The sequence below is a fragment of the Urocitellus parryii genome, chromosome 4, assembly GCF_045843805.1.
Source record: "Urocitellus parryii isolate mUroPar1 chromosome 4, mUroPar1.hap1, whole genome shotgun sequence".
Taxonomy (NCBI): Eukaryota; Metazoa; Chordata; class Mammalia; order Rodentia; family Sciuridae; genus Urocitellus; species Urocitellus parryii.
The window spans coordinates 168103197-168129745 of record NC_135534.1 but is presented as its reverse complement, the minus strand read 5'-3'; the positions used below and the strand labels follow the sequence as shown (position 1 = coordinate 168129745).

At 37.2% G+C, this 26549-nt stretch overlaps 1 protein-coding gene across 2 annotated transcripts in view; it reads right to left on the bottom strand.

Annotated features, from left to right (window-relative positions):
* Positions 1 to 26549, bottom strand: part of Tek (TEK receptor tyrosine kinase) — a 109709-nt gene that overhangs the window by 65153 nt on the left and 18007 nt on the right. For both annotated transcript variants that reach the window (XM_026387884.2, XM_026387885.2), the window contains exon 2: positions 2182 to 2493. In XM_026387884.2, coding sequence (XP_026243669.1) covers positions 2182 to 2493 — 312 coding nt within the window. The remainder of the gene's footprint in view (positions 1 to 2181; positions 2494 to 26549) is intronic.

Here is a 26549-nt window from a genome sequence, read left to right as displayed (position 1 = left end):
AAATCATATCATAACTCTATTCTGCACATCAATGTATGCATGGGAATTAACGGGTACACCACCTTATTTAAAACAGCAGAATGCTGTAGGTATTATAACTATTTCACAGATGGTGATAAATGAGACTAACAGAAGTTAAATGACTTGCTTAAGGAAACCCAGTTGGTAAGTGGTAGAGAATTCAAATTCAGGTAAGGATAGGTCTAAAAGCCAATCTCTCTTCACTATTGCTCACTATCCAAGCCTGCCTTGCCTTATCCTTTACCTGTGTGATCCAGACTCTCAATTGAGAGAGATTATTGCAGTTGATTTTTAATTCCCAATGGGGATCAATACGTTTTACTATTTATATATTGTCAGGGGTAATCTTGGGAGAGCCTAAGAAGACCAGGGTGGCACTCCTCACTTTACTTCCATGAAACCATAGAGTAAAAATCTCCTATCACCTTCATTCAGGACAGGGACACTCAGCAGAACATTACTCTTTACACAAGTCAAATCCAAAATGACATGTGAAAAATAATAGAGCTGACTTTCAGCCGTGATAGCTTTGGCACACCTCACATCCTTTGTTCAACCTCTCTTCCCTCACTGGAGGGCTGCATTCCTGGGAATTTCTGTTGTATGCTTTTCCCACTTGCTCTGGTGTCACTTAAAGGTGAACATTTCAGTTTTGGTAAGAAAATCCTTTCCTTCATTTGTAATGAATAGCGATGTTATCACTTTTGACCTTAAAATAAGCTTATTGCCCTCAAATTTTTTTACTTACCACCATTAGCAAATTCAAAGAAATGTTTTCAGGTGGACCCCTGATACTAGCTGACTAAATTCTTGCTACTCAAAATATGGTTTGTGGTAGAGCATTTTCTTATCACCCAGAACCTACTACCCAGAAGAGTCTCAGGACTCTTCCCTAACAATTGAGTCACAATCTGCATTTTAGCAAGACGCATAGTTGATCAATAAATATGTTAACACTGACAAACATGGACCTAAAAATCCTTCAGATTCTTATATAAGAAACTACCAATGAGAAATGTGCAGAGGTGTGTTACTTATCTGGGTCAGCTTAATAATAATAATAATAATTATTATTATTATTATTATTATTATCATTATTATAAATCTAAATCCCCAAAGAGCTCACAATACCATTATTTTTTAAAATAAATTCTGAGCCCTTGTGTCTAGAAACTATTAATTTGGAAAGGACTTCTGTATTTTAGGTATCAGCAACCCAGAGAAGGTGTCTGGATGAGAGGCTGGATCATTCCAAGGAGAGGGCATCACACACAGCTGGAATCCATGCTTGTTGCCATTTAAGTTTGCAATGCCCTCACTCTGAATCTAGGCTCAGCTCTTTGACTTGCTTTGGGAAATAAAATGAGGCATAATCACGGGTAATTCTGTGCCTACATTGTTCTCATGTACTTCTACCATATTCATGAGATCATACCTAGGTTGGCCTGCTGCAGGATAATAGCCACATGGAACTGAGCCAAGTGGCCCCAGCCAAGGCCAGACTGAAAAGCCTGCAGCCAGCCAACACCATGTACTAAGAAAGCCCCACCAAGGCCAACAGAGTCACTCATCAACCCAGCTGACAGCCTCACACTAAAATATTCCATGTCATATGCCATTGTGATTACATTACACAACATTGTTGTGGCAATAGGTAACTGATACATCAAGTAACCAATTAAATTGAGCTACTTACTGGTATATACTTACTGGTATATATTTCCCTGTTGAAGATTTTATTTCTACATAATTTTCTCATGAAAATATTAACTTCTCTAGTATGAGCATTTAGGAAAAAGCAAAACAAAGTATCAAATGAAAACTTAATGAGAAATCTCAAAGTAACCAATAATTTGGCAATATGGATTTTTTTTGCCATAATTTTCAAATGAAGACATGACTATGTTACATGTATACAATAAATGTCATGATATTTCATATCATGAACTAGACACAAGTCTACAGAGGAAGTTGGGCTGGATGGTCTTTTATGTCTACTATTCTAGGTACCCGAGACAGCAATCTTAGGTCCCGAGACAACAAAAAGGTCCTTGAGCTCTACACTCAGACAGGTCATGCAGCCTCTGAGGGAGCAGCTGCCAAAACAAAAGGTATGTGCTCCCAGTGGACCTTACCTGTCCACATTTAGGGACATATTACCTTGTTGACGCATCTTCATGGTCCGTATCCTTATTGCCCGTCCTCGAACTCGCCCTTCACAGAAATAGGCACCATTGATTTTACTAGCCTTTTCTCTCTTCCACACGACTTTTTTAGCCCATTCTCTGGTCACATCTTGGGTAACTTCCAGTGGATCTTGATGCTGGTTCATTAAGGCTTCAAAGTCTCTCCCTATGGTGATGGGCTCATGGGGATGCCATCCAGAGGCGATGCAGGTGAGGGATGTTTCAGCATCAGATACAAGAGGTAGGGAATTAATCAAGATCAAGTCCATGGCACCTTCCACTGTTCCTAAAGGAAAAATGGAGAATAATGCATGCTGAAGGCCATTAAGATAGCTCGTGGGGTAAACTAGTCTTGTCTAAAGTATCGTCTAAAAATAGATAGTCTTTCTAAAATTCCACTAGTCACCAAAGCTTCAAGACCCTTTATCACCCAGACCCTGCTAATTCCCTTGCCCCTCTGAATACCCTGGGGGCAATGCACGGTAAGTCCCCCCACCCCCTGCAACAAGCCATGCACTATGTATATCTATGTACTATATTGCCTGAGACCTAGTTGGGCACTCTGAAAATTCTTGTTGAGCCGAAATAAATTATACTAGCATTACTATCATTATTCATTATGATTAGTAATTATTATTAGTTATTATTGATGCTATGTAGTATTGCCAAAATAAAGTGTTATAAAGAAGCATCAACTGCATTCACTTATGCCAATGAAATAGAGCCTCATTTTTTTAAAACTTCCCCAGTTCTACATTAACTTCTTCACAATGAGAGGGACAGTGACTAAGGGAAGTCTGCATTTTCCTCTGAACCTCATTTGCTTCCTCTTTAAAATGGTGACAAATTCAGAAGATTAAATAACCTGCCAAGCACTGTCATATTCTGAATGCCCAGTGACCATATTTCATTTCTCTTTCTTCTGTTTTCAGAACACCTAGTCACAAACCTTACCCCCTTCCCAAGCATAAAAACAAAACCATGCCTGACCTTTAAGATTCGGTCTATAAATGTATTCCATAAATGATAAAACACACTTTTAAAAAAACTTTGTTTTATTTTCTTGCTATTTCTCTCTCCACCCACCTACAACCCCTCAAATCTACCATATTCTTCTTCTCTCTTGATTTCTAAAGTTTCTAACTTGAATAAATGGAATCTGTCTATTCTCTCCTTTCTAAATGTGGAAATATCAGGAATGAAAAATATTTTCTAGCTCTGGTAATGGTTGACCCCAAGTTTAGATAACATAATCAGCAGATTAGAAAGATTAAGCACATTCATTGGATGGTGAGGACCCAACCGAAATCTCAAAGACCTCTATGTAGATATAAAGTTATTAAGGCAAGTTACACTCTTTAATTTAATACCCATTAAATTCTCCCAACAACCCTCTATAGCATGCACCTTTATCTCAATTTTAAATATGAAGAGCTGAAGGTTCAAAAGATTGAGTAGCTTGTTTGACCTTTCAGAGCTATTTAAGGCAGAGCTGGGATTCAAATGCTCACTCATCCCTTAGTCCTCAAATACACCACACCCTTTCCATACTTAAAGTCTATCTATTTGCAGTACCCTCTGCCTGTAAGACTCTTCTTCACCATTGAACAAACTTCTGTTCATTTGTTGGGTCTCAGCTTAAATGCCACTTTCTCATAGAGGGTTTCTCTGCTTGCTGTATATAATACCTACACATTCTCATCCCATTTTCTTCTACCTCAGCCTCCAGTTTATTTCATAAATATCACCATAATTTGTGATTACTTTATTTACTCTATTCCCCTCAATGGTAAGTTCCATGAACTATTCTGCATAGGAATGGAAACTTAGGAATTCATTTATATAGAAATACTCTGCCTAATTTTGACACATACAGAACTTAAATGTTTGTTGGATGGATGGAGTGATGCCAAAACTCTATTCCAGGTCTATTCCTATTCCTATTCCTACTCCAGGTCTGCCTGATCCAAGTCTATCCACTTATCATGCTCCTAATTTTATAATAACTAACTTAAAAATGAAAGCACTCCTATGAATCTAAACTGATCTCCTTTCCATCATCAACAGATTGTTTTGATAACTGAGTTTTTAGGAGGCAAAAACAAATGTCATTGTTTTTACAAAATACCATAGATAGGTGATCAGCAGTTCCTGAGAATCTGCAGTCAATTGGCATTCACTTATCAGACATTATTTGATAATCTACTTAGGCCAAGCATTGTGCCTGGTATGAAATTCTCATAAAATTCATTTTTAATGGCAATTACCAATGTTTGCTACATGCTGTGATTTCGAGTATTCCCTTACTTGGAGTTAAATCTTTATCTAGTTATTTAGGAAGAAGAATTTCAAAGTCAATATAAGCATTGTATATAGGGGATTGAAGGACAAAAAAAAAAAAAAATCTCTCCTATAATGGGTTTCCCAATCTGACCACAAATGGAAGGATCTATCTTACATCGAGCCTTGTGGATAACTTTTAAAATCTCAGGAAAAGGAACAAAGGTTAGGACTTTTTTTAAAGTGTTGCAAAAGAGGATGAGTGAGGAACCCTAGCAGTGGAATTACAGCCCCCAAAATAGCATCAGTACACACCTCCCTCTTTATGTGCACACCCAAACTAGCACTGCTTCCAAGCGAACACCACCGTATCTCCTGTGCTCATCATTCCAGGCATGTTCCAGAAGGGGTCATCAAGAGGAAGGAAACTGTCACTCTTTCAGCTCCAGTTAGATCCAACCCCATTTCTAGGGCCAGTTGAGTGATCTGCCAAAACCATGGGTTCTGCTCTAAATTAACACCACTGGCACTGGCTGAGGTTTATTTAATGACTGTAGGAAATAATAGAAAAAGCAGATGATTTGAAAAGACAACCAAGCTTCATCTGTAAATAGTTTCTAGGTATGGATCTAGAGATTTTTTCCCTCTTGTTCATCTAGTTATCTCCCTTTTCTTTCAATGATGAAAAGGGAAATTGTATGTACTCTGAGTGTCCGGACTTGATTACATTTTGCCACCTTATTTAACATGACAGTTACAGGAAGCTTTCTTCCAAAGGTGAGCTCTGTCCTTTGTAATACCAACTACAATCAAAACAGAAGGATTGTACATGTGAGTTTTATATATAAGAGGAAATAACCTATCCTGAGCTGGATCATTTGCCTAGTTTTATTAAAATAAGAATCTGTATTTACTTTCATATGTCTAAAGAATTTCTAGAAAGTGACATACAGAACTAAGGACACATGTGACCTATTAGGGGAGAACTGAGTATTCAGTGAAAAACAACAGGGAAAGGACATTTTCCATATGCATATGTATAGCTTTTAAATGATTTGAATATTACCCATGCACAAAAATTAAATGTCATAAAAGTAAATGTTATTGGTCTTCCCTTAAAAAATGGATTATTGGAAGGGAATCAATAGCCATGAAAATACATGTCTCTTACCACCTATCCCTATAGCCACTCTTAATCTGGGATTGCATTCAAATAATGCATTTTCACTCACTCTCTTCTTTGGACTATTACGGAATGTGATGTCACTCTACAATGCTAAAAAAAATGGGGATAAAATAAAATTTAAAAAGAGAAAGGTGGCTACACTGGGCCTTTCAAAGAGACTAGAGCAGAGGCCCCACTACAATGGGTACAACTCTGGCCTATGGCTTCTTGAAAGGGTTCTACTGCTGACACCTGAGAGGCATTACTGAACAGCGCAGCTGGCGTCACCCAAGGAATCGGTTACTAGGGACACTGTCCTGAGAATAACTATGGAAAGACAGATCCCACATGGACTCATGCCAATATCAGTCCCCATGCCTAACTCTTTTCCTTACATGATAGCAATCCTCTCCAAGTCATCCATTTTAACTCCTTTTTAACTCAATACTGGGGACTAATATTGAGTTTTTTCATCATACCTATAGCCTGAGGGGCTCTGATCAAATTTACTGATTAATTCCATTTATATTTTATTGACAAGGCCAAGAATCTCCCATAAGTACAATGTACATTGAAATCTACACATCTTATCTTTTTGAGTGCAATACTATTTTTTCATAGCAAAGATTTCTTAAGTACTTTACAGTGTTTACATAATTGTGTTCTTGGCAAAAAAAAAAAAAAACTTTCCTTGTGGCAAGACGATTGTTAATTTCCAAGTGAATCATTGATCATCACATCAAAACTCTAATCCTACTCTCAAATGTCTTGCTCACTGAATTTGCTGCGAACTCTACTCAGCAGCATCTGATCTTTCACAGATGCATTTTCTCACCAAACCTCATCATGGTGAATTCAAATGTCTAACTCTTATTGCATTTGGATTTTGTTATATTCAATATTCTTTTGAAAAATGAGCCCTTAACTAAGACATGGAAATATTTTTCTTTAAAAATAGCCAGAGATTCTACTGTCATGTATAACTAAAAAGAATTTAAAGAAGAAATAGAGAAATGATTTTGGACTTGAATCACAACTCCCATGTAATCGAACTAAGTTGAATGAGAAATTAGAGGTAGTGCCATGTTTTTTCAAACTAAATCTCAAGGAATAATTACTTCTCATTTTCTAAAAATGTATTCCTGAAGTTTTAGAGAGTAGGAGAGGTCAAAGCAACAGAATGAATTCCAGACACCCACACCCATGCACTCTCAGCAAGCTGCTCAATGTTTTTTGTTTACATTTGGGTTCCACATCAGATTTCATTTGGGGAAAAATGATTCTGCTTAATTAAAATCATAAAACCTCAGAGGTCATCCATTTTAACTCCTTTTTAACAGATGAAGAAAATGAATGTTTAAACATGAATGTCAATAAAACAATCTGTTACAACACCACATGCTTGCTCCAATTAGCATACCCTCCTCTATTCCAGTTCAGCACAGCTGCACATAGTCAAGTGCTGATTAACCTAGCTCAATGATCTGGAAGCATTGGCAGGCCAAAAGGAAAAAGCAGGTTAAATGTTTGCACAGTGAGTCCATTCCCTTGTGCATTACCTCAGAATTTGGGGGGGTGGGGGGTGGAGTTTCATTAACATGTGTTTGGAATATGTACCACATCTTCAGAACAACCTTCTGTATGGTTCTTAAAAGTTTGGTATTAGCTATGTTTAAAATATTTTGAAGTTGTTAATGGTCATTTTATAGGTATTTTAAATATTTCTGAATATTTGAAATGACAGTCAGGACTACTCTGGCCAAAAGCACTTCAGAGATCAGGGGATTGGCAATGAACTGAAAAGGCCTTAGCCCAAAGCATTTCTGGAATCAAGACCCACTGGCAATGAGCCAAAGAAGCAAAGACAATCCCAAAACTATCCAGGGTACTTTGTGGAATGGCTTGAATATTAGGTATTGTTTAAACTGTCTCGTAAAGGAGTAGTCTCTTCAAATGTATTCAAGTCATTTATGTGTCCATTTATTCATTTACTAAACAAATGTACTGAGTATCTTTGATGTGTTTACTGCACTAGGCCCTAGAGACACAGCAAAGAGTAAAACAGGTATGTTCTCAGCCCATCCCTATAGGTTTTCACAAGAAAACGGGGGACAAAGACATGGAAAAATGAATCACACTAATAAATATGAGGTTGGTACCATGCTAGAAACTATGAGAGGGAGTAACAAGATACTATGGACAGAACAATGGTGAACTTAATCAGACCTGACTTGGGAAGAAAAGGTTTGGCAACATTTAGTCTAAAAGAATATTGGAATTACTGAGACAGAACAAGGCAGATGGGAGAAGATAGAAAAGTTTTCCCCAAAAGGATAACTACTAAGCAGGGTTTTAAAGAATGAATAAATATTTAATAGGATTCACTTCTTAAATCTGTCCTAACACTGGCATTAATTTCTGTTTTTGGGTTCTAAGACCTACTGGCGCCATTTCTCCGTGTCAACACTATGTTAAAGTATTTTTAGTATCTTCTCTGACTTCTTGTCTCCCCTGAAGAAATACAGTTCCCAGGCATGCTTCCAACACTTTAATCTTTTCTGTTGTTGTTCTCCATTATCCTTTTATGTATTAGTAAATCTCAGCCATACTCCATCCTCAAGGTTCCTTCCAAGAAAACATTAGGCAATTAACAAGATGATACCGAAATGCACAAGACTGGAAATAACTAAAGGAAGTCACTAACTTTTTATTGTATACCTGGGAGTTTAGAGTTAGACAAGGCATCCTGGATGTGGCTGGGCTGCGTCTTTCTAACAAAGTATTTTCACCCAGGAGTTGTGCCAAACCAGCCTCCCCTAAGGGCATGCCCACTTCCCGTCTCTGTTTCCCAGCCAAATGGGGACCTTGTCTGTCTGTTGGAGAGAGTAGTATCTTTTACCCACCTTCAAATGCCAGAAAATTTCCATCAAGACTGAATAACACAGGTTTTAATTAGAATTAGAATCAGTCAACTGGTGGTCAACTTTTTATTTCCAGGAAATAGGCAGCATCCACAGAGTGAGACTTTATTGAATGTCTTGTATATGTGTGCATCTACATGCAAATCCATTCTGGGAGGTACAAGGGTGGAGGAAATAGGGTCAAGGATATTTTTAAACTGGAAAGAGATTGTCCAGTGCAAGCCTTATGCTTTATAAGGGGTGCTTTAGAAAATCTTGTTGCTGCTGTGATCTAAGGCCCTGTCAAGAACAAGTTCAGAGGAGGGAAAGTTTGTTTAGCACTAAGGATTTCAGAGGTCTGAGTCCATAATCAGCCGGCTCCGTTGCTCTGGGCTCTTGGTAAGGCCACACATCATGGAGGAAGAGTGTAGTAGAGGAAAGCAGCTCAGGACATGGCCACCAGGAAGCAGAAAGAGGTAGGGGGCTCCTCCACTTACCAGGGACAAAATACATACCCCAAAGGCACATCCCCAGTGACCTGCCTCCTCCAGCCACGTCCTGCCTACCCACAGTTAGCACCCAGTTAATTCATTCAACTGTATTAAGGCACTGATTAGGATAAGGATATCATAACTCCATGATTTCACCTCTAAACTTTCTCAGCTTATCTAACACTTGAGTTTAGAGCACAACTCTTATCTAAACTATACAATGGGCAATAGGAAAGAGACTAAGGGCCTAGACAAGACATTGGTTGGTTGTCATACAAAGGAGTAGTAAAGCCAACTCTTGAATTCTGATTTTCTAAGGCCCTTTCTGTCACCCCAGGGTTGCAGTGTAAATGGCCAAATCCTTAGTGAGACAGACTTTAGAACATTTACAAATCTGGTAGGATGCCACCTGGAGAAATCCTGGAGCTTGGTATTAATTAGGATAGGAGGAAAGACACTGAAGATAAGTGGTGAAAAATTTGGAAACCATACAGAACAGATGGAATAGAAGTGCCAAGGAATGAATATCACAGACATCCCTAATCCTGACAATCATCTTTCCTATTTACTTTGCCCTGAGAAAGAGAAAGGGATGCTTTCTAATTGGACCACTTCCATCCAGCACCAAAAAATCTGGTATGGAAGGATTCTGTCTTTGTACCCAAGCCACTTTCTCTTTCTGTACTCTTCTTATTCAATCATCTACCTCTCCCCTATGCTGCCCTAGGATAAAACCCACATTGCACATACTCAGAATCAAATACCTCTATTGTCTAAGACATCATTGAACAAAACTCTTTAGCTTCTTAGGGCCCTGTCCTCCAGCTCCCCAAAGAGAAAGTTATTTAACTTGACTGCACCAAAAAGAGAGTAACCAAGAATTAAAAAAGAAAGAAAGAAAGCCAATCCATTCCATTGAGAACAATTAAAGGAGAAAGCCAAAGAAATGAGTCTATAAGGAAAGCAATTCAGAATTATAATTGTTCCTAAATTAAGACTGACAAAAGAAGTCAAGCCCTCCGAGCAGGCCTAAGATTTTACCATGTAGGAAAGAATGCTAACACTTTTTTTATTATATACTATATAAGAAACACTATGTTAGGTACTTTACAAATACTATCCAGTTAAATTCTCACTTTATAAATGATTTTTGTTAGTTCATTAAAGTTATTCATAGTAGTGTTCATTTTGACATATTCATAAATGAATATAACATAATTTGCTCCATTTCAATCCCCAGAACCTCCCCTCTCCCTCCCTTCTTTCCCCCTGGTCCCCTTCCTCTTATACAAAAATTAACTAAAAATGGATTGTGTAAAATGTAAAAATAAAATCTTTGGGGGGGGGCGGTTATAGGAGAAAAAATATTCATGATGTTGGAGATAGGCAGAGAGTGAATTATTAGCTATAACACCAAAATTTTGATACAGAAAAAGAAACCAACCAGTTAGACTCTATCAAAATTTAAATCTTTAGTCTATGAAAGACATGGTTAAGAAAATAAAGACAAATTATTTGCAAATCACCTACCCGAAAACATTTTTAAAGACAAAGAAGAAAATGCAAGGGAGTGTTTTCAGGCCCAGAGACACCCAGGAGGACTTTGTGTTAGGTCAGGTAAGCAGTCTCCTGAGGTTCAGTGCAAGGGCCCATGGGCACCTGCTCAGGTTCTTCAGGTAGCCTCCTTGCCCTATCCCCCCAGGCTGCCAAACCTCTCAGCTGGATGCAAAACTGCTTTTCCAGAATTACTTGCAAGTGAAGAGAACTGGTCTCCTGTTAAGGTCAACCTTGAAAGAACAAAGTAAGAATCAAAAGACTTTTGAAGGAAGCAGAGAGCACCTTCCTTGGCCTAAGATTGTATAAGAATGTATAAGAAGCTCTAAACTCAACAGTAAGAAAACAAACAATCCAATTTTTAAAAAGTAAATAAATAAGCAAAAGATTTGAGACATTTCACCTAAAACAATACATGATGGCAATGAGCACAAAAAAAATTCAATATCATTAGCCATTAGCACAATGCTAATTAAAACCATAACAAGATGCAACTACACACTTATTTGAATAAAAAAAATCAAGTGCTAGTTAGAATATTTAGTATTATATTTCTTTTATAATTTTAAAAGATTTTATTTATAAAAAGGCACATGCAATTATACTGTCGTGTGTAACTAATTAGATCAAATAAAAAATAAAAAAATTTTTAAAAGGCACGTGCAATAATTAATCACTTTAATGGCAGCATTCTAATTAGTCATTACTTTGTTTCTCTCCTGTTTTAGATAGTGACTCCCTGAAGCACAGAATTCTACTTTATTGACCTTCAACTCCCCAGCACCATGCGCTAATTGACAGATTGTACCTCTATTGAATGTGTTTGAGTGGAATCAAAAGAATTCCAACAGGAAGGGAAAGGACTATGCCTAAAACCCAGGTAACTATTTTGTGAATTGCTAATTGCCTGGTACAATCAACTATTCCTGGGATAGTAAAGTAGCTATAAGAGCTTTGGTCTTAAAGTTCTGTCTCCTCATTTGTAAAATGGGAGCATAGCTTTGAAATCATTGATGCTTGCATAAAGGGACATTTTTTATCAGCATGGTACAAAGCCAGTTTGATCAAGTAAATCTGTATAAAACTGTGGTCTGTGTCGACCCCCAACAAAGGACTGAAAATGGCTTTGTGTCCTGCCTACCTTCCCTCATACTTCAAACCCATTCTGACAGGAAACAAGAGCCAAGGAAGGTGCTCTCCACTTCCTTCAAAAGTCTTTTGATTCTTACTCTTTTCTTTCAAGGTTGACCTTAACAGGAGACCAATTCTCTTCACATGCAAGTAATTCTGGAAAAGCAGTTTTGCAACCAGCTGAGAGGTTTAGCAGCCTGGAGGGATAGGGCAAGGAGGCTACTTGAAGAACCTGAGCAGTTGCTCATGGGCCTTAGCACTGAGCCTCAGGAGACTGCTTACCTGACCTAACACAAAGTCCTCCTGGGTGTCTCTGGGCCTGAAAACACTCCCTTGCATTTTCTTCTTTGTTTTTACAAATCAGACTGTGAACACTTAATATTCTACTCCTACCAACACTTTTGTGGAATGTTCTTTGGCTTTAAAATTCAACTGAATCTGTCTTTCAACCCATGCTTTAGCTTTCAAGTGGTGGTCAAAATATCCTAATAAGAATGTTGTGCAGACTAAAGAGATCTTTTATGGGGAAGTGCCTGTATAGCACAAAACTCTTTCCTAGGGAAAGGCCAAGTAACTTGCTTGACATTCTAAAACAGCAGAAAACCTGCTGTTTGTCCTAAATCATTTCATGAGTAAATAGAGAACCTGACAATGAGAAGTAATTTTCTCATCTTTTGCCCAGTGGGTCTTCCCTTCCGTTTATGGTACTTTGCTTTTCTTCCCTCTGGAGCAGGACACTAGCTCTGGATTCTGAATCATCAACCCTGCTGGCTCACTAACAGGGTCATGAACTTCACCTCATGGAAGAGGGTAAAGGGGCCCTCTAGGTTTATATCATTTGATTTAGGAATTCCTTTATTACAGGATCTCTTGTTCTTCAGGCTTAATGTGAATTATTTCTATGACTGATTGCCATCTATTTGAAAATCAGCTTGTCTGACCATATTCCCTTTCCTCCATCCAAAAAAAAAAAAAAAAAAAATCCTGCACACTTCCAAACTACAGACACTTTTGCCAGATGGAATTCCAACTGGATGCTACATTACCTATTTCCCTATTAATCTCAGGCCTAAATGTCTCATGAAATATTAAGAGGAGGTTCCTCTTTGAGAGGGCTCTTAAAACATCCTAGATATGGCCATATTTATACTAATCCTCTTGGGCCCTCATCAGGCCCAACATATTATACGTATACCTACATGGAGTATAGGTATGTATGTGGCTGTTCATGATGTGGAGCTACACTGGTCTTGTATTCATAATGAACATAGGAAAGTTATGTACTATTTATTCTACTGTCTTTCATATTCCCATCTCCCCTCCTTTCCCTTCACTCCCCTTTGTATAATCCAATGAATTTCTATTCTCCCCGCCCCTCATCCTTAGCACGAGTTAGCATCCACATATCAGAGAGAACATTTGGCTTTTGGTTTGGGGGGATCAGCTCATTTCACTTAGCATGATAATCTTCAGTTCTATCCATATACCAGCAAATGCCATAATAAGGGCACCTAGGTTGGTTCCAGAGTTTAGCTATTGTGAATTGAGCTGCCATAAACATTGATATGGCTGTGTCACTGAGTATTTTGATTTTAAGTCCTTTGGGTATATGCTGAGGAGTAGGATAATTGGGTCAACTGGTGGTTCCATGCCAAATTTGCCAAGGAATCCCCATACTGTTTTCCAGAGTGGTTGCACCAATTTGCAGTCTCACCAGCAATGCATGAGTGTTCCTTTTCCCCCACATCCTTACCAACCTTTATTATTACTTGTATTCTTAATTCAGGCCCCACATTTCTTCCAACAACAATAGAATAATTTCAAACAAATTGGGAGCTCTTTAGGAATCACACCTGGAATCTTCACATGAGTTATACTGCCTGTCTGCATTGCCCTCCTCCAATAATGTCTCCTCCATCCACAGTCAACTGGCTGATTCCTTCTTAGTTCCCGAGATTTGTCTCATGCACTCACCTACACAGGAAAGCCTGACAGATTCCACAAAGTGGAGGCTCTGTCTTACTAACTAGGCTGACTTGGTATCTACCAGGCACAGCAGTGTGACAGGCCTTGATCTTACATTAGCACCTGCCATGCATCTCATCACACTAATGACATAGGAGAACTCTTCTTTTATCTTCCTAAGTAGACAACATAAGATCAAGTGGCTCTGGCAGCAAGGAGACAGGGCTATCTATCTATGCAGTCTCTTGGGGGAAAAAACCACACAAAAATATGAAAATATGAAACCATCCAAAAATATAAAAGCCAAAAGGGCAATTTCATTCATTGTTCCAGTTGGATATTCTGGGTATGGCTGGGTCCATTTAGCATACAGATTTATTTACTCCTTCCCCTTTTTTTTTCTTGAGATGGGGTCTTGCTATGCTACCCAGGCTCAAGTGATCCTCTTGTCTCAGCCTCTCAAGTAGCTGGGACTACAGGTGTGTACCCCCATGCTGGCTCTAGTATACACATTTGGACTTCATACTGTAAGAGTATCATTTGCTAAGACCAGGCTATTTGGGGGTTCTCCATTTTGACAAGGTGTTCACCTCACCAGCTGCTCTCTAGCCTTCTACGCCCACCTCTGGGGCTGCAGAAACTGCCTGTCTCAGGTTGAGTAAAGCTCATGGGTAGCACCAGTACAGAAGGAGAGTTTAGCCAGGGTAAGTACTCTCCCGGCTCCCTCCCTAGTAAGCCTTCTACAGAAGCCACAGTTCTTATGGACAGCCAGTCTCTGCTCTCTCTAGGTTCAAAAACTGCTCCTTCCTTTTGCACCTTTGGTCTACATTCATTCTAAGCAACACTCTCAAATAGATAAAACCAAATTTTCTCTAGACATAGATGCCCATCCATGTATCTATTCCCCCAGCTTTGAAGCAGTCCCTTGGATACCTCCCATGAGCTGCTATTTCTTTAAGAAACTCAGTTTGCAAATCCCCACTATCAAGTATTTGCTAGTTCTGATTTTCAATGACTGTTTCAATTATACATGAATGACTACTAGAAGTATTTTAATAACATAATAGCCATAAGTTATTAAGTACCTACCACATTTCAGATATTTTAAATGCATTGTTTACTTTATGCTTACAAAAACATGTGAATTGGACATTGCATCTTCATAGTGCAGACAAGGAAACTGGCTTAGACAAAATAAGGATCGGTGATGACTAAATGAGACCTCAAATGTAAAACATGGGATTAGTGTTAGAATTCACAGCCCCACCTTTGCCCTGACAGAGCTTGGCAGGGTGTGTTCTCCATATGCACTATTTCATTGATTATCCATTGTCACAGTTCTTTCATCATTCCACATGAGCACTCCGCAGACCTTGTGTAAGACTTTGAATCTAAAATAGCAGATTTCCCTTGGATCTTGTTTCCCCTTCATTCTCCTTGCCCAAACTCAGCAATTGGCTCTGGCCTTAGTGCAGAGATTATGGCCTGATCAGTACTATGGAAGACACCACTCTGCTTTCTTAGTGAGCTCATCAACTCCCAGAGTTTCAGTTACCACTTGTTCCAAATCTAGGTATTTCAGTCTTACCTCTTCCCCACTGTAAACACATTATAATAACACCTGCTGGATCCTACATAGTCAATTAAAGTGCAGTATGTGCAGAATGAACTCAGTATATATATATATATATATATATATATATATATATATATATATATATACTTTCCCTCTCGTCCTTCTTTATTTGTAAAAGTCTAACCTTTTCAATCACAAGTGCTTGCAAACTCCAAGTTCTTGTCAACAATTCTCTGCCCCTCATCAGTCCCCTGGTCTGTCCATTCTAGCTCAGTACAGTCTCTCATATGCAACCCCTTGTTCTCTCTCACATGAGCAACTGCAAAATTTTAGTGCCAGTGGTCTTTTAGACACCCTCCAGCCTTCCCTTTCCGGGCCATTGCTGACATTGTTTCTTCTACTAAAGACACCCTCCCTTATATATATTTATCTGTTGAGGTCTAATCTCTTCCAAGGTGCTACTCAAACCTCATTGGTAATAGGGATTTGTGTTTCATATATTTTTCACAACTTAAAATACAAAGTTCATGTACAGATTGTCTATTATGGTTTGGATGGAAGGTGTCCCCCAAATGCTCACAATGTAAGACAATGCAAGAAGGTTCAGAGGAGAAATGATTGGGTTGTAAGAGTCTTAACCCAATCAGTGATTTAAACTCCTGTAGGGACTGACTTGGTAACTGAACTGGTCAGGTGTGGCTGGAGGAGGTGGGAATTGAGGCATGGCTTTGGGGTGTATATTTGCTTCTGGAGAGTGGAGTCTTTCTGTCTGCTTCCTGGTCACCATGATGTGAGCTGCTTCCCTCTGCCACACTCTCCATGATGTTCAGCCTCATCTTGAGCCCTGAGGAATGCAACCAGCCTTCTGTGGACTAAGACCTCTGAAACTGTGAACCCCTGACTAAAGTTTCCCTCCTCTATAGTTGTTCTGGTCAGATCCTTTAGTCACAGCAGCAAAAAAAGCTAACTAAAACACTGTCATAACAGAAAATCCAAACCTATCACATCTGTTTCTTGAATTACAGAAAATACAGAGGATTTGAAGATTTAAAAAAAATGGGAGCTCACATCTACTTAATGATTTCATATAATGGAAATATATCCACATACTTAAGTCTGACTTTCAGATTTAAAATGTCATTTGACTGGCAACTTATAGCCTCTCCCAGCTTCCCACAAAAGACAGGAGAAAAATGAAGGGCACCTACAGTCAACCTACTGTCACATCTAGAAACCACAAAGACCAGTGGAATGAGACTGAAAAGAATATTTTTATCATTGAACTATTTTAATGTCAATTATTCCCCTCAAAATTGAAATTATATACTATAGAAAGCAAATTGAATCTCAAGTTTCATAGTAAGTTAGGAAACACTTGGAAAGGAAAAGGATGAACGTGTGCACAGTCCCTCACTAATATGTAAGTCTCAAAATATGTTTTCCTTATTTATTATTAGAAATAGAGAAGTGTAGACTAAGGAGTGCTTTTGAAAACTTAAAGGTAACAACTAATAAAGTTTTACAAACAGGATGTATACATCACAAATGACTAGAGAAGATCAATGTAAACAAAGTCTAAGCCAAATAAGCAAAAAGAGGGGAAAAAACACTAAAAAGGAACAGCAGGAAAGTGTAAAACAAAACAAAGCTTAGGTCAGTACGTCAGAAGTTAAGATTAAGTAGTATCGATGATTTAAAGATAGATGTTTAAGTTGGCATATAGGAAGACAAATACTCTGACACTATGAAAAAATTTAAATCTTCCAAGATGATGCTAATAGGAGACACACTTAGCACAAAATCTTAAAATCAAAGAGATGGGCAAAGAATTTATCAAGAAATTAAAAGAAAAAGGCCAAAAAATAAAGGAAAATAAAGCAAAGGTAGTAATATACATTTCAGAAAATGTAGAATTTAAGGTAGAAGGCATGAACTAGAACAAAGCCTAACTTTTTTATGTTGTTGGAAAAGTAAAGCCCATAAGGGAAGCGTAGAGGTTATATGTCTTTGTGCCTTGAATCAGAGAATCAATATAAAGAAAAAAAACTGATAAAAGCAAAAAGAATGCAAGAAAAACACAGGAGTTTTTGAAGATAATATCTTAATTCTCTCAAATTCTGGCAGGTGAAGTAGATTAAAAATCCAAGATAAAACTTGAAGATATAAAATAATTTCATGATTGTATGTAATTTTTTCAGATATTTATAACTCTACACCTTAAAACAGAAAATTCCCCTTATTTTTTCCCCGAAAACCTTCATGCCATACTTATCAAAGTGTTTGTGCCCCACAGAGCAACATATTATTAAGAGACAGAGTTTGGTTTGGTTTTTTTAAGGTACTGGGGGTTAAACCCAGGGCTTCATGCTTACTAGGAAAGCACTCAACCACTAAACTACATCCCCAGCCCAGGATTCAGGGTTCTCAAGATCAGTGGGTAAAAAACTATGTGGAGACAAAAGTCCTCTTGACAATTCTTTAAATAAGCCATGAAGGATAATGTAGACATACATCATTTATTCACAGATATAACAACCAGGCTTTCCTCCAGCACTGGAGTAGATCACCAGTTCCTTCGTGAGAATCAGATATAAGTAGTTGGTTGGTGTTCAAGAACTAGGCAGCATTCACACATGGTGGTCACAATGGGAACTTCAGGAACCAAATAATTGATACTAAGCTTGGTTTGGGGTATATGCCCTTGAAGTGAAGAGCATGTGGAAATCACTTGCATTATTTATATTTGTTTTGTACATCTTTTAGACCAAGAATATATGCTTGAATTTGCCTAATAAACTTGATATATCTTGAAGGTGGTATTCAAAATAATCTAATGGCGAAGACCAACCATTGAAAATAGACACACATTTGAGCATCAGAAAAGGAACCTGAAAAACTTTGATGAGCCAAGACATTAAGTTTTTTGTTGTTGAGTCATGAGTAGTCTCGAGATCCTAAGGGAGTGCCCAGGAAGCCAAGGTGGCAGGACAGGGGAACTCAGGAGACCTAATAGCAGTTATTTACCAAATGGTAGAGAACTATTTCACTCCTAAGAGCTAGTGCAGAGAACCAGTGTATGACAGTGGAACTTCAGCCCTTTTCTAACTCCTATTATGCCACACATACACAAATTAATGAAGGCTAACAAAGGGAAATTGCCCAGGAAATATTCCTGAAATAAGAAAATTACCCTATACCACAATAAATCAAGTTTAACAATAAATTTGGGAACGAAAATGAAAGCAAAACTAACATCTTAAAAATCATACAAGAGTCTTCTAATGATTCTCATAAAAGTTCAAATATTAAAAAAATAGAATTTCTAGAAAAATAAGAACTCTACTTTCAAAATTGCTATAATAAGTCCAGAATTGCTTTCAGAGACATCGTTTTAAATATTTGCCTATTGTAAACAAAACAATAACTCCACTTAGGAAACCATTTTAAAAGAACTAAGACTCAAAAAAGGCAGAGAGAAAAAAAAACTAAAAAGGGGGAAAATGAGAATTTTGAGATGATCTTTTATGTGGATACAATTCATAATACCAAGCCTCGGACATCTATTTTGAAGTAAAACATTGAGAGTAAAATGTTGAGAAAATACTTCAAATCACAAGAAAATCTCATGTATAATTCTCAGCTAATAAATCTTAAAATACACATAAGATGATTTATTAGGGAATACAAATTTGTAAAATTAAACTCAATAAGAAAAAACCTCACCGAGCATGTTGGTTTATGCCTGCAATCCCAGCTGTTCAGGAGGCCAAGGCATGAAGATCACAAGTTCAAAGCCAGTCTGACCAATTTAGTGAGGCCTTAAAGCAACTTAGTGAGACCCTGTCTCTAGATAAAATATAAAAAGGGGTGGGGAATGTGGATCAGTGTTTAAGTGCCCCTGGGTTCAATCCCTGGTTCAAAAAAAAAAAAGTAAAAGCCTCAACTATATCACCCAAAATTCACAGGGCCAGCTGGTGAGTTTATATAATATGAAAATATTGCTGATGAGTTTATGTAATATGAGAATATTTCTTGAAAGTAGAAAGCAAGGCTACCAATCTATTTAAGCTGGTATAGTGCTGTTAAAATAAATCTAAAAAATAATTTTAAAAAAATACTACATCTCTCATTGAAAAGCAAAAATCCCTAATATTAACAAAGGAGTTCAACACATTTATTAAATGATCTGTCTTCCATAGTTACTATGGATTCATCCCCAGAAAGCAAGAATGTTTTAATATACCACAAGTATGTTAAAATATGATCTAATAACATTACATGAAAGGTTCTATATGAAATTTTACCAAAAGATAAAAAAAAGGTTTAAAGACAAGGAGATGTTTTATGTTAAGTGGAAAGGCAGAATTTTGGAAAGACAAAAACTCTAAATTAAAAAGTAAATTTAATGTAATCCCAATCAAAAAATCCAACAGGTGGCACAAAAGGAAAGAGGACACAAAAAGAAATGCCAAGCAATACAATGGGCAGCTGAAGGATTTGACAAATACAGTTGTTTTGTACTTAATATGAAGTTGCTTCTACTGCCCAGTATAATTTACCTCTTTGTTTCAATTTATCAGTTCAGTGAGTTACACTCACAAATGCATTGTCTGTGTTTATGAGTGTGCCTCTGTCCCAGTGTGTGTGTGTGTGTGTGTGTGTGTGTATGTGTAGAAATTGTTGCTGTTCTTATTTTTAAATGAGGTGAAAGGCTGAGTTGCACATCTAGATGGACATGCAGCTGAACAGAGAAGCGCAGGCAGGAGTAAACAAGAGGGTTATGAATTCAACTAAATCAAAACTGAAACCCAGGCAGTGTTAGAGGAACCCATGAAAAGGTAAGAGCCCTGGGCATTCACAAGGGAAAACTTGTAGAGGCATCGGAATTCCACAGAGAGGGATATAAAATTTTATCTTATCTAGAAAATGTTGATGGTGTCGCTGGATGGTGGTATTGTACATAGAAAATAAAAAGATAAATATTTTAAGAATTGAATTCATTAGAAAGCAAGCAAGCTACTTGTGGTCGACCCACTAAGCCTTGGATTTATATCAGTGCCTTCATCATGGTGGCATGCCTACATTATCTTCTGCCTCCTGATGTCTGTGTGGGGCCATGCCTGTCTCAGAGTGCAGGTGGTATAAAGGTGCAGGGCCCAGATTAGTACTGCTGATCATGAGAGCCACCAGTATGTGGTCAGAGGCTAGAGGGTCATCCCGAGTTTGAATTCTAAATCTGCCACTGTTCACATAGGTCACATAGTACCATAAGCAAGCTATTGAGCATCTATGCCTCTGAGTGGTCATCTATAAAAATGGAGGTAATACACTAACATTTCCCTGTGGATGGATAAACATATGCAGATGTAATAAAATGTTTTATAAATTTTATGGAAGCTATAGTAAATGTACGTCAAGACTGGATAGGGAGAGTAGAAGAGAGGGATAGGGAAGGCTGATAAACAGATACTAAGGAGAAAAAAGTTTGGATATTCTATTCACAGGAGGGTGACTATTGATAACCACAATGTTCTGTATATTTTGAAAAAGTTAGAAAAAGGATTTTGAATTTGGTACTATAAAAATGATAAACATTTAAACAATAGCTATATTTACCCTGATTTGAACATTACATAATATATTAAGACATCACATGGCACTCCATAAATATATGCAGCTTATATGTCAATTAAAAAGTTTGTGGCACATAGAATAGTCAATAAATAATTCCAATAATGATTATGAAGATAAAGGTGATGGCGATCAGTGATTACAGAAGCTGTAAGACCAATGAAGAGAAAATGGGTCTGGTCCCCTGCAAAATCGTCAAAACCAGACCCCCATTGAGCTGACATCCTGCCATCAGAGTCTATCATGGGGAAAAGTTAATGTTTGTGATAGCATTTTTACCTTATAGCTAGAGAAAATGAGGTCCAGAGAATAAGCTGATAATGATACATAAAGACAAAAATCATTTTTTAATGCCCATTTTGTCCTTTTTCTCGTGTCATAACAGCCCAAAGAAACAATACAAGAAATGAGCCACAGTTGGCACTTATGCTTCTGAAAACTCAGATCTGTATTCCTTCCAAGTCCTGGCCTCCTGAGCTGCATTGCTGAAACTTCCATTCTCTATTTATCAGATCATTAGATGGATCTTGCTCTAGAAGGAGATTGTGAAAACAAGTTTCAATTTGTGGACTATTCAGTGGTGAAATCTGAGGATGAAGACATCCAAGGGTGACACACATTGACAGTGGAGGATTACAAAATAAGATTTACATGGGTTCTAAGAATGAAATTTTAAATCCCTGGATTCAGAATTTTAAAATATGACTAATCAGCCCAGAGTCCTAGGTATCAAATATAATCTGATTCTCCTAATTTGGGTTCCTAAAGGCATTAAAAACTAGGTTAAATTGATTATAGTGCTTAGATTGTGGAATATAGAATGTGATCAAAGAATCAAAGAAAGCCAGAATTTTTCTCTATTGTGTGCAATTAAAATTCAAGCTTGGCTGAGGTCTGTGTGGCTAATTTCAAAATTTTAATGTTTAAAAGGGAGAAACACTGAAATGTTGCTGAGAAGGACTCAATAGAGTCCCCAAGGTCCTAAAGGACTTCAAGTTTGTGGGCAATGAATCTCAGAGTAAATGAGATGATGTTAGCTCCCTATCCAATTATACACAATATCAATACTAATATAATGACAGTTCATATACCCCAAATTCTTCTTTTTAGCAAACATGTTTTGCTACTCCAATGACAAGAATCAATCTCATCATGTTCATGACTTTAAATACATTCCCTCAGCCAGAACATTCAGTCAAAAGCCCCAAGTCTTACCAGCCTTTTCATACAGGTGTGCCTTATCTGATTTCCAGCTTAAAGCAAACAGAAGATACAAATCAACTTTCCATGCTTCAAGTCCAGATTCAAACTGTACTTCTAACTCCTGGTCCAATAGTCTATAACCATTCACGCAGGCTACTCAGCGGTCATTCTAGCTCCAGCTCTCGTTGCCAGAGCAAATCCCCACAGCTCATATCAGTCATTCCCCAGTGTGTTCTTACTGAAGTAGAGGCATTGTTTTACCAAGTAAAATATTATGTTAAATAAAAGGTTGAGGCCCAGGCCTGGGTCACACCCATGCCAGCTGTGCTAGCCCCCTAGGTCCTTCCTTGGAGCAAGAATGAAGCCACAGGCCTGCTGTCTAATGGGAGAGTTATAGGGAACAAAGAAAGTGAGGACTTGTGCCACATAGCATTGTAATGACAAAGGGAGCCAGGGGAAGATCCTGGAGGGCAGTGGCGGGCTGCATTCTTCACCTTACTCCAACTCAATTGACAGTGCCTCCTAAAGTTTATAAGAGGGTGAAAAGCAAAAGACACAGAGCAGGTGACATTCCTTTCTGATGGTGGAAATTTCTGGACATTCCCAGCTACCTCATGATCTAATAAACTACAACTTATACAGCATTTTTTAAGTTAATAATGTACAGGTGACCCTCCCATCCCAGTCTAGGTGTTCACTTTCACACTTCCCCCTTCCTCACTGCACTTCAAGTTTATCTAGGTGGCAGGATTTGTTTCAGGCTTTACTCAGCAATAACATGCAGCAAAGAAAACCTGTATTAGCTCTGTGACTGCACTCTCCATGTGATCCCTTCTGGTTTATGGTCCTATAGTTAAGACCTCTGTTTTTCTCTCTGGGCTTCTGCAATATAGCAGAGCACGCAGGACTGTGTTTCTCTTTAAAGGTTATAGTTAACTGATGTTTAATCCAAACAATCAAAGCTGTCTCTCACTCTCTCCCTCCCTCTATATAGACATAGGTATCTTCTTGTATCCTAAGAAGCACATCTGGTCAAAGCATTTAAAAAACTGTTCACCTTTTACCTATTGATTTATGATGCTTCCCTTTTCCAATGTTGCTTTCATGTATAATTACAGTCTCTTTGGAGGCTTTCTATTCTGCCACATTTATCTGCCACATTATTTTTTGTTTTGCTTTTGCTTTTCTTTTTTTTTTTGGGGGGGGGGCAGGGTGGGTACTGGGGATTGAACCAGGGATGCTTCACTACAGAGCTACATTCCCATCGTTCATGTTTTTGTTTTTTGCTTGTTTGTTTAATTTTGAAACGGGTTCTCACTAAGTTGCTCAGGCTGAGCTGGAAGTTGCAGTCCTCTTGCCTCAGCCTCATGAGTCACTGAGATTACAGGCTTGTGCTTTTGTATTTTAAATACTGTTGCTAGAGGCATGCTTATACATTCTATTTTATAGGGAATCTCTTATCATTAACTTGACAATACCTGCAAGCCTTTTTATCTTTTTCAGATGAACTTTAGAATTATTTTTCTCAAAGTCCTCAAAAACAAAATTTAAACTCTCTTAAATAAATTTCTCTAATTCTAGGGGAATTGGATCCCACTACCCAGTTATGCCATCCTTGCCAGAAACAGAAGTCTTCAGTTACTCAAGATTTGTTTTTGATTGTTAAGTATTTATTATTAAGATTATATTTATTTTTAAATCTAAGTGTGCTAATCCTGTTGCCTGCAATATTTTCAAATTAGGTATTACATGAATAGTCTTCAAGATCTCAAAGGGACCAGATTTATTTTCCTGGATGGAATACATATGTTTCCATATTAATTTCAACTATACCAACTCTAATTGCCTTTTTAAAGTTTTTATCTCTATAGGCAAGATGTAATGAAGAAATAAATTCAAGGCCAGAAGAAAATTTACATGGATATTTCAGATGAAAGAGCAAGAAAGGATAATGCTGCCTGTTTGAACTGGATTATTGATAGGAGACTTAACTTTTCTTAAGTAATATATCAATTTATAATAAACTACTTAGAGGGGAAGGGGAAATACTGGGGAATGATATTGGTCAAACTTCGTTATTATATTGGGTACATGTATAAATATGTAACAACAAATCCTACCATTCTGTATAATTATATGCATCAATAAAAAATATGGAAAAATTACAATAAAACAAACTACTTAACTTTGTAAAAAAAATAGAAGAAGAAGAAGAAGAAGAAGAAGAAGAAGAAGACGACAAAGAAGAAGATCTGATTAACTCTAGCAGCTAGATTTTTTAAAATGTTTTTCTGTGTCTCCAAATGTTTCTACATGAACAGGATTTTTAATCAGAACAGTGTCCAAACAAATGCTATAATCTATAATAACTACTTGGAGTTCCCTTTTTCATAGCTTTTATCTCCCAAACTTCTAAATCAACCGAATACTAACTATGAAAGACCTTTCTGTCTCTTTTTGTCTTATTTCAGTTGGTCATCTGAATATCCCAAAAAAAATGTGCAGGGAAGAGATCAACTCTGAAATCTCAATCTCTAAGAAACACTGCATTAATGAACTTCATGAAAGTCAGGAACATTTTATGACTCAAAATAGACAGCAATCCTGATAAATGTAGGTCCTTTTATAATTATTCTTAGCCTATTAGGTGATACTGATTTTGGAATAAAATAATCTGAATTTGTAAAATCACAAACAATAATGTATTTAGTGGTACTTTGGAACATTCCAATTTTTTTAAAAAAAATACATATCCTTAATGTGAAATCCTTTTTTAAACATTAAATTGGGTTTATCCAAACACAGGAGAAATTGTTAGAGAGAAACATTCTACCTTTTGCATACATTTTGATGTATAGCCTTCATTTTTCTCCTAGAATAGATACAGGGAGAAACTGAAGAAATCAACATATATAGTTATTTCTTGGTTGAAATAAAATACAGTTTCATATCCTGAATGTTTATTTAATCTTATCATAACATTTTAAAAGCTCTTGCTGTATTTTGCCAAGTTTTTTTCTAAAAACTATAGTATGAGAAGGAACATTTCACCAGCCCTACACTGTGTTATTGAGTATCTCACTGGCTTTTAAACTTTCCTAGTTGGACATAGAAAAATGATATCTTGTTTTGGTTTGATTTTGTCTTGTGAATTTTTTCACAGGCTCATTAGCATTTGTATTTTCTTCTTTTGTGCATTATTTGTTCCTCTATCAATTTAAACATTTTTAGTCTATCAATTTTGATGAGCCTTTTAATAAAAAGTTTAATCTTTTATTTGCTCTATTTGTTGTTTTACTAATTTTTTTGCCTTTAAATTTCCTTATTGTTAGAGTAACAGTTTGGGTATTTATGTAGCCAATTTATTTATTTTTATGGTTGCTTCCCTTGTTTTTAAACTTGAAGTCTTTTTCTGTATGGAAATTCACCATAGACTCACTTCTATCTTCTTGTGATGGCTAGGGTTTTGGTGGGTTTTTTTTATTTCTTTGTTTTGTTTTGTTTTTTTAATGTATTATATCTCTTTTTTAGAATACCTTTGTTTATTTATTTGTTTTTATGTGGTGCTGAGGATCAAACCCAGTGCCTCACATGTGCAAGGCAAACGTTCTGCTGCTGAGCCATAACCCTAGCCCCGGCTAGGGTTTTTGACATTTAATGCACTTGGAATTTATTTTAGTGTGTGGTAGTGAGGCAGGACAGATAGCATTAGGTAGAAAGGAGACAAGCAGGCCAAGAGTGGCCATGATGTGCAGTCCATAGTTAAAGTCCACCCTTGCATGGATTAAAAGCCACATTTAATTATCACTTTCGCATACTTTAATCAGAAAGAGCACTATTAAATCAGTTATTAGACCTTATCCACAGATCCAAAAGTAACTTCTTTTCTGACCTGGACCAAAGAGCAGGTCGGAGAATGCCTGTTTTTAACAAAAAGATATTTCTGTGATTTATATTTTTAAGACCTGATTACTTCATCCATACATCATACTCTCCATCAAAGTCACATTAACATAGTACTGTTTAAGTTCACAAAGCAGAACAGGAAAGCATCTGATGGGAAAATTATTAGAGTTTTTTTTTTAATCAAAAATAGAAAAGAGGGTTGGGGTTGTGGCTCGGTGGTAAAGTGCTTGCCTAGCTCATGTGAGGCACTGGATTCGATCCTCAGTACCACATATAAATAAATAAAATAAAGGTATTATATCCACCTACAACTAAAAAAAAAAAATATTTTTGAATAGATTAAAAAAAGACATGGCCTCTAGGAGGTAATGGTCAACATGTCCAGGCATTAACACAAAGGAGGGCTAAAAACACCCCCTAAGGTCAAGCCTCTGGGCTATTAATCTTAACATGTATAAATATGCCTAGCTAAGACGTAGCTGATGTGTTCCTCTCCAAAGCCCATGCTCTATTCTATTTCTCCTTCAAATAAAGAGAAAA